General features: G+C 30.6%; 2 protein-coding genes across 4 annotated transcripts in view; one reads left to right on the forward strand and one right to left on the reverse strand.

Moving 5' to 3' along the window:
* The window catches only part of LOC108756583 (saccharopine dehydrogenase-like oxidoreductase), a 17,895-nt gene extending 10,384 nt beyond the window's left edge, over nt 1–7,511 (forward strand). For 2 of the 3 annotated variants that reach the window (XM_018500498.1, XM_018500497.1), the window contains 7 exons: nt 2,615–2,794; nt 2,893–3,068; nt 3,453–3,772; nt 3,964–4,110; nt 4,183–4,273; nt 4,342–4,604; nt 6,351–7,511. In XM_018500498.1, the coding sequence (XP_018356000.1) occupies nt 2,626–2,794; nt 2,893–3,068; nt 3,453–3,772; nt 3,964–4,110; nt 4,183–4,273; nt 4,342–4,604; nt 6,351–6,456 (1,272 nt within the window). In that variant the 5' untranslated portion in view covers nt 2,615–2,625 and the 3' untranslated portion in view covers nt 6,457–7,511. The remainder of the gene's footprint in view (nt 1–2,614; nt 2,795–2,892; nt 3,069–3,452; nt 3,773–3,963; nt 4,111–4,182; nt 4,274–4,341; nt 4,605–6,350) is intronic. The other variant, XM_018500499.1, reaches the window with a different exon arrangement.
* A 515-nt stretch (nt 7,512–8,026) lies between these two features.
* On the reverse strand, nt 8,027–8,969 carry LOC108756541. Its single transcript, XM_018500427.1, has 2 exons — nt 8,240–8,969; nt 8,027–8,127 (listed from the first exon to the last, which is right to left on the reverse strand). The coding sequence occupies exons 1-2, from the start codon at nt 8,566–8,568 to the stop codon at nt 8,073–8,075; spliced, it is 384 nt and encodes a 127-aa protein (XP_018355929.1). The 5' UTR covers nt 8,569–8,969; the 3' UTR covers nt 8,027–8,072.
* Nucleotides 8,970–9,755: the final 786 nt, after the last annotated feature.

The following is a 9,755-nucleotide window of genomic DNA, read 5'->3' on the forward strand; positions in this document are numbered from 1 at the left end:
TGTAAAAAAATAATCTTTAATTTAGTAAGAAAAAATTTGAAAATTTAAGAAAATTATGGAAATATGGAAAATTATGGATTATGGGGGTATTTTGTTAAACAAAAAATTAATAAAATTTTTTTTTATCTATAACTTTAAAGTACTCTTGAAACCGTAAAACTTTTGTTTAATAAATTTTTTTTATCTTTTATACTTCCGACGATATTCGCCTTGAAAGAAAAATATTGTTTTTTTTTAAGTAGTCATCCCTTAAACATGAGTTAGAGCACGTATAAAAAAATACGTGTCTCTTAGATTTTCGTGTTTTACAACATATCTTATGGAGAATCAAATCGATTTCGAACAGTTGTAAATCTTCCCTTATAAGTTCAAAAAAGTTGTAACGCAAAAATAATTGAGCTATGTTCTTTTATTTCTCTTTGATTAGAAGTAAAATGAATGATCGATGTGAACACTCGCAAACCAAGTCGAACACAGCTCGAATATTACGCTGATTACGGCGCGCGACATCGTCCAAGCGAGATTAGATTATCCGACACTTACCCAATGTTGTCTCATTGTAATGTAAAATGTTTATATTTTATTATATCTGATAAATGATGATGTTTTTATTATATCTATATAATTTCGTGCACTGGTTTAACTGGTTGTAATTAAAATAGAGAATGAATAACCAATTGAAGAAGTGGTGTAGCGAGTAACGTAGAAGATTCATAATCTAGAGATCCCAAGTTCAAGTCCTACTAAGATGCGTTATTTTTTAGTATCAATTTGAAGTAATTAATATCAGATGTATTTATTATAAATGTCTTAGGAATAAAATTTGTAACCCTTAAATGAATTTTTTTTTTTTCGAATATTAAACTAGTGTCAGCTCAGATCTAATCCATTTCAATCCCTTCAATCTATTTTCATGGATTTAAAGTATGCATTAAAAAAATTTTAATCCATTTTAATCCATTCTCGTTACTGTTTAAGTGAGACTTAAAACTCTGTCTGTCTCATTTTAAAAGCCGAAAAAGAGACAAAGACAAAGAGAGTTTTAAGCCTTACTTAAAATCAAAATAATTTTGACAATCGGGCCTATGAGATAACATTGGGTAAGTGTCGGATATTCTATTAGATAAAACGAAAGAACTGGGGCTGCAAATAAACGTTGAAAAAACTAAATATATGGTCACTGATAGAATTCAGAATATTCATAATAACGGAAACCTGGTCGTCTGTGATAAAATTTTTGAACGGGTTAGCAATTTTAAGTATTTAGGATCGATTTTAAACCAAACTAATGAAATAAGAGAAGAGCTCAAGAGAAGAATTAATTTGGGGAATGCGTGCTTCTATTCGGTTAAGAAACTACTCGGTTCGCGGATATTGTCTAGGCGCTTAAAAATTAGAATTTACAGAACGATTATTTTACCGGTAGTCCTTTATGGCAGCGAAGCGTGGTCACTTACGTTACAAGACGAGAAAAGATTTAGGGCTTTCGAAAATAAAGTACTTCGAAAAATCATCGGGGCAAAACGCGATGAGGAAACGGGCGAATGGAGAAAATTACACAACGCAGAATTACATCAATTATATAATAGTCCGGATATTATTAATGTCATAAAATCGCGTCGATTAAGATGGGCAGGTCACGCGGCGCGTATGGATGAGAATCGAATTGCATATAAAGTACTAATTGATAAACCGGATGGGAAAAGACCATTGGGTAGACCAAGACGGGAGGATAGTATGAGGATAGATGGGAGGATAATATTAGAATGGACCTTAACGAAATGGGGTACGAGGGTCACAAAATGGAGGGATCTGGCTCAGGGACGGGAACAGTGGCGGGATTTGGTATTTGCGGCAATGAGCTTTCGAGTTCCTGACGCCTAATAATAATAATAATAAGTGTCGGATAATCTAATCTCGCTTGATCGATGTTGCGCGCCGTTATTAGCCTAATATTCGGGCTGTGTTCAACTTGGTGAATGTTCACATCGATCATTTATTTTACTTCTAATCAAAGAGAAACAGAAGAATATAAGTCAATTATTTTTACGTTACAATTTTTTTAAACTTAGTTGTATTAAAACGAAAAATTTCCTACTTATAATTTTGAATAATTTAAGTAGCATTTTTTATGGTCCATTTTTAAATAAAAACTGTTTTTATTCAATTAGATTGAAAAAATTGCATTTCATATTCACAGAATGAATTGAGCAGTATTCACGTTGTACAGAAATTGCTGATATTATTTTTGAATTTAACTAAATTAAAAAAACTGTACTTTCTATTCACAATTCTGATTTGAATAGTATTAACGATTCACAGAAAATGTTATTATTTTTAGATTAAAAGATATAGAGATATGCCCTATGCAATTCTCATAAATGAATAAAAATGCATTCAAGATTGAAAAGGATTCATTTTAACATTCATGAATCTGTATTTCTGAAAATCTGAATCCATTTTAATCCATTTCAATCCATTCTCGTTTGCTGGGAATATATTAATGAGCATTTTTTAAATTTTTTATAAGATTTATATTAACAAAAGATATTTTTGTCAAGTTAAATGTAAAGTTGTAAAAAATGTTAATGATTTTAATGATATTTTGCTATAGATTACAGAAAAATGGCAGATCGTTTAGATATAGTAATATTTGGTGCCACTGGATATACTGGAAAATATGTAGTGAAAAATGCATCCCAAATGTGTAAGGATCGGAAAATGAAGTTTGGTATTGCTGGTCGTAGGAAAGAAGCTTTAGATGCAGTTGTTAAGGAATTTGCCTCAAATATTGGTACGTTTAAAACTCAGAACTAATTATTCCAATTATAATAGTAAACTACTTTACTTATTATTAGCAAATATTATATTATATTACATGTATCTTATCAGAGGACGTGCCTATTATTCTGGCTGACATAAAAGATGAAGAATCTCTCAAGAAAATGACAGAACGAGCAAAGATACTTATCAATTGTTGTGGCCCATACAGATTTTATGGAGAACCAGTTATCAAAACATGCATTGCTACTCGTACTCATTATGTTGATGTTACTGGTGAAGAACAGGTAATTTAACAACGTTTGTGCACTGTCGTGAAGTTAGCCCTCCGACATTAAAAAAAATAAAGTTTCTTTAGTTTATTCGTTTTGCCCATATTTGCACATTTTGAATTTTTGTTTGCACACTTCTAGTTAAAAAGTTATTTAAAAAACAATTTTAAAGGGACTAACTTTACATTAGCACCCCAACTTCGAGCAAATTGGATCGAGAAGGTCTCAAATCGATAGATTTTCGTTTGCATATTTTGAAACAATTCGATTTTTCGTTTGCACACTGAAAGAAACTTAATTTTTTTTAAATGTTGGGAGCTAACTTCACGACGGTCGTTTGTGCAACAGTACAATAATCAATTAATGATTTCTCTTTTTAATATCTTTAATATTTTTCAGTTTATGATGGAAATGCAATTAAAATATAACGAAGCAGCAAAAGAAGCTGGCGTCTACATAGTAAACGCTTGTGGTTTTGACTGTATTCCTAGTGAATTGGGAATCATTTTCACGCAACAGAAATTTGAAGGAGAAATAAATGCTATTGAAATATTCATGAACATGTGGAGAAGCACTACTGACAAGAAAGGTCCGGTACTTAATTATGCAACTTGGGAATCTGTAGTACACAGTCTGGCTCACAAAGAAGAAGTACAGGCATTACGCACAAAATTATATCCTGTCAAGTTACCTGAATTCACACCGAAACTAAAATCAAGGTATACACACGATTTTATATCTTGTATAATATATTTTGCATATATACATAAATCATATTTTGTCAAATATAAGTAAATTTTCTATGCATTAAATGTTTAGAAAATATATAAGTTAGTGCAGTATTGATAACAGAGAGAAATAGTAATTATATTAATGGTAAACAGGGTTAATAATTTCACTTATTTTGTAGAAGTGTATTGCACCGAAGCAATGTTTCTGAAGGATGGCCCATACCATTTCCGAGTGCCGATCGTTCAGTAGCTCTTCGTACACAACGATTCTTATATGACAACTATAAAGAGAGGCCTGCACAAGTTAAAGTTTATGTTAAATTGAAGTCAGTATGATACCAATAGAAATTAATATATTGACAAATAATTTTTGTTAAAGTCTATATGCTTGTTATTAGGTCTTTCTTCGAATTCCTGGTTATGGCCATTGTTGGTACGCTTTTGTTAGTTTTGTCTCGCACAGCATGCGGCCGTAATTTACTTCTAAAAGTATGTGCCAAGTACTTTCGTGATTGTCAAAATTATTTAGATAATACAATAAATTGCGATATTTGCAGTATCCGGCTCTATTTTCATACGGTTTCATAAGTCACGAGAATCCGAATCCGGAAATGCAGAAATCAACACATTTTTCTCTTACATTCGAAGCTAGTGGATGGACTGAAAAATTGTCTGAACCTACCGATGAACACACAGATCCACCTAATAAGAAAATAATCACCAAAGTCTCTGGTGATTCTCCCGCATATGAGATGACTAGCATAACAGCGATATTATCGGCAACAACAATCCTTAACGAAACTGACAAAATACCTAACAAGTTAGTAAATTAATAAATTATTAATTACTCACTGTAATTGTTATGTCTGATAGTTATTTTTTTAAATTTAAATTTATAGTATAAGATAATAAACCCTCAACTACATATCTCGTTTTAGAATCTTATTTTACATGTCTGGGTCCAAGTCACTTACGGAATTTTTGACTGATTCTATAATTATCACAAATCTCAATGGAAAATATTTTTTCTTCTAATAAAATGTCAGAATGTATAGAATTGAAATATCAAAACATAAAAAGATTTTGATAATGATTAAAAAAGTTATGCCAAAAAATATGAAAGAATAATTTGTGAAGAGTGCAATAATGAAAATTTTTTTCCAAAAAAATCTTTGTGATAAAAAAGAGGTACAAATAAAAACAAGTAATGTTTTGAAAAAGAGGAAAATGTGAATTTTAAGAAAAATAAATACGTTATGATTCATTCCAAAAAGTATAATTATTTGTACGAGTGAAATGGGAGCATTTTTATACATGCTCGGAATAATGATATCGAAGATATGTCGGATATTTTCTTTTTTAAAAATGCAATGAAAATATTTTATTTCAAATATACATATAATGATTACCGATTTTATTTACCAACATTATTTACTCATGATTTTATAACTCCGAAAAAAATAGAGCGATCGTTTCGCCAACACGCCTCTCGTAAAAATGCTTTTTTTTTGGTGAATATACATTTTAATTATAAGAAGATAATAAATAAACTTGAATACAGCATTAAACTTACTAAACACGAATTTTCATTTTCGACAAAAATCTGTCGAATTTGACGGGTCCAAGTCATCCAAGCCAAACTTTTGCATCACAATTAGCATCAAGGCAACTACGAAACAATTGCATCACGACGATCGATAGAGAAAGATTTCAAATCTTTTACTTCAACTCTGCAATATTAACCATACAAAAATAGCGGCCAACTAAAATTTTCACCCGAGTCCAAATGACCCACTCATGTAGTTGAGGGTTAGTGACAATTGAAAGACAATTATACACTACGCACAACAATTAGGCGATTATTTTAAAACCTGTAAATTTTAGTTTTAAGTTTAAAACTTGTAATTTCGATATTTAAGAAACGATATTTCAGATTGCAGGACAATTTTTTTGGATGCGTTTTAAAGGGTGAAACTTTAATATCAATGAAACAATAGTTCATATGTTTATTGTCCTATCGAATGGTCTTTTTCAGAAGCAGGTCGTGTTAAAATTCTGAAAATTTCATGACTAACTTTTCATGGGCAAAGTACAAACAGGTCGAAAAATCTTATTACATACATTTTAAAGATTGAAATTTTTTTTTTTTTAAATAAAATCTCGACGATTACTCTAACATGCCTATAAGTTATCAGATCTTATTTTAAAGGAAAAGTTTCACTTTAAAATGCATGTAATGAGATTTTTCGGCCAGTTCATACTTTGCCCGTGAAAAGTGGCAAAGTTGTGAAATTTTCAGAATTTTAACATGATCTTGTTTCTGATCTTCGCGAAAAAGACCATTCGATAGGATGGCAAATATCATAAACTGTTTCAAAGTAGAAGTTTGACCTTTTAAAACGCACTCAGAAAAATTGTCCTGCGACCTCTAGAAGCGGAGGTATCGTTTCTTAAATGTCGATAAAATTTGCAGGTTTTAAAATAATTGCCTAATTGTTGTGCGTAGTTACATGTTGTTACATGTTGAATTTCGGTTTTTTATTTTTATGTATTTATATTTTTACAGTGGAGGAGTACTTACTCCCGGTGCTGCGTTCGGTAAAACATCTCTGATCGAGCAACTGATAAAACATAATATTAAATTCGAGGTGATATCGCCTATCGAGAAATAAAGATAAGAAAATTCTATATAATTTAGACCAAGAGGTTACTGCAGTGATTTTGTTACCCAACAAGTATGGGAAGTGAACCTTTTATTTCATGTAAAACAAACAATATATACATATATATATATATATATATATATATTTAAGCCCTATTGCGGTCACTTGAAGGGGAGGCTTTTCAAAATGTTGCAATTTTAATTTTTTTGAAAGCATCAAGGTTGAATGTTCTTGCAATCGATAGTTAATACCCTTATTCCAAGATAGGCGGACTCCTATATATATTTCTTAGAAGGGTCGCAAAGGATCGCCATACTGGGTCAAAGTGATAAATTTTTTCTGAAAAAAAAATCGATAGCGACAAGATTGAATTTTTGTCTACTACTTAATTTTGATATCAATTGTCGAGAAATATGATTCTCATATCTTTTGAATGATCACAAAGACATCCATATCTACCCGAATACGTACAATTTTCTTATTCCATGTAAAATGGTTCATATTTGGATAGGTATGGCTCTGCTTTTGTGACCATCGAAAAAGTATGGATTCGAATCATATTTCTCGACAATTAATATCAAAATTAAGTAATAGACAAAAATTCAACTTTGTCACTATCGATTTTTTTTTTTTCAGAAAAAATTAACCACTTTGACCTAATATGGTAATCCCTTGCACCCTTCTGAGAGATATATATGGGAGTCCACCTATTTTGAAATAAAGATATTAACTATTGATTGCAACAACGTTCAATCTTGACGCTTTTAATAAAAAAATTAAAATCGGCAACATTTTAGAAAGCCCACCTCCCCTTCAAGCGACCGCGATCGGGCTTAAATATATTGTTTTTATGTTTTACAACGAAATAAAAGGTTATCGACTTTCCATACTTGTCACTATGGGTAACAAAATCACTATAGTGGCCTCTTGGTCGAATTCTTTTATATACAATATTTTAACATATTTTGTAATTACTTGATTTTGATTTTAACACTTGTTGAGGTTTCGGGTAAACTTTATTCTATACTTATATTTCACAATATTTCACAAGAAAGTATAAAACATAACGGTATAAATATTATAGTTACTAAAGTTTAATAAATATTCTTTGTTACATTAATTGCTATATGTTAAAAAAAAAAAGATTTAAAATTTATATAAAACTATGCAAAATACAATATAATGTTTGTTAAATTGTATACTATTTAAGAGTTTTAATATCATGTAATTTAATATAAGTTAATATTGATACTCTTTTGTAATAAAGTAGCTTAATATGATTTTTTATTTTTGCTATTATCAAAATAAATTGTTCATATCTTTGTAATATAAGGAATAATAAAATATTCAATAGTATGTTATCTTGTAGTTAAAAATTTTTCATTTTTTCCCAATATTTATACTTTTTGAAAAAGTCACAAACTCGGATAACATGTACAATCTTTTTTTCAATTTTAGAATATTATAATTCATTATACATTTTTTACAATTCTTTTAATTATTCCTCTAATTTATATATTCATATCTGTTCCTGATATTACATTTATGACACCATATTCAGGAGGTACATATATATTAGATAGTAAACTTAATTAATTTCTGCCGTTCATGTTAGGGTGTCGGATCTAACGCTGGTGAGTTTCCGATGGTGAAGTCGCCCGTTTTTTACCTCTGATATTGCTGAAAGTGATTCAATCCTCACAGGTTAAATTTCTCGACACCAAAGAGATTTTTCAATCGATTGAAAATGAACCGCGATAAGCTGTTTTTCTGACATATATTTCTTTATTACTTTGATAAGAACAAGAAAACTGCAGCTGAAGCGCATTGCTTATTATTCAAAGTGTATGGTGATGAAACTCCATCGGAAGAACATGTAGAGTTTGGTTTGAACACTTCCGAAACGGTGATTTTGACGTGAGAGACAAAGAACGTCCCTTGCTCTGCATTTGATGGAATTAGGGGGGTGTGCTGTATTATGAGTTCTTGCTTCCAAATGAAATCGTTACAGTTGATCGCTATCAACATTAATTTTAATTGAATGACGAGTTGATGAAAAAAAGACCATCCGTGACCAACAATCAATGCAAAGTCATTTTTCATGATAAAGCTCGACTGCATGTTGCGAAAAGCATGAAGTAGACACTTCTAGCAGATTTTTCTTACAGAATGTTCAACGAATTTTATTTTGAGCACTGTTCCGAAATTAAACTGTACCTGTTATCTCGTATTTCAGTAATAGACACGCTATAAAGTAATACATGCTATAATATTTACTACGCAGATTTATGGCAATTCTGTACTGTCTGTTGAACACTGCGACGAATTAATAATAAGTCTTTATTCTCAATACCGAATAACATGCTCTTAGCAAGTTACTACGCTGACAATTCGAGGATGAGTCCCACTTCGTTCTTGAGTACTTCCTATATCGCTTACTATTGTATAATGTTGATGACTGTCAAAGATCTCGGACATCCTTGTAACTAGATGTCATTGCGCTTTTACAGTAGCGACACTAATTATACCCCAAAAGCTCGAAGATAATATTACCAATTTTCTAGCTATGCATCTACAGTGGTTTCACCATGTTTCGGCGTAATAATAAAATAGCGTAAAAAGCATAAAGTAACTAAGCGGAAACTGATGTTCAAGCGAAACAATATGATTCGTCAGCGCAAGTTACGCCGCATGTGACACCTTAAGGAGACTACTTACGTTAATTAGAATACCTATAATAAGAGTACGGACAACAGAGTGTGAATGAGGCAAAACCGGAAACACATTGAAACGCAAGCGCATTTTGAAATATGAAGTGTAAAATTGAAATTGTATGTATATATATAACAATGGATGCGTTCGTAGAATGCATCTGTTTTATGAATGTCTGCTGAAATAAGACAATTCCTCTAGATCTTAAAATATAATTTAATTTATCAGTGTAAAGAAAACTTCCAGCAATTGCAAAGTAAATATTCTGAATACAGAGGGAAAGAGCCAATGATTTTATAAAGAATAAATTAAAGAAGAATGACACCAGAGATAAATACAAATAGAATAATGTGAAATTTGTTTAAAAATAAATCGTATGAAAATGCATGAGTTTAAAAATAAGATTTCAAGAGTATTAATTACCTTTTTAAGAGTATTTAATTGTTTGTTAGGTATATAAGGTAACTGTCCCAATTACTGTGCCTGTCTATTAGTATGCTTTTGTATTTCAATAAGTCATACAGAAAACTAGCACAAATAAAATAACAACGGTATAAAGACTCTTTATGTATAAACAAAATAAACAAAATAAATGG

This window comes from Trachymyrmex septentrionalis, unplaced genomic scaffold (genome assembly GCF_001594115.1).
Source record: "Trachymyrmex septentrionalis isolate Tsep2-gDNA-1 unplaced genomic scaffold, Tsep1.0 scaffold128, whole genome shotgun sequence".
NCBI lineage: Eukaryota > Metazoa > Arthropoda > Insecta > Hymenoptera > Formicidae > Trachymyrmex > Trachymyrmex septentrionalis.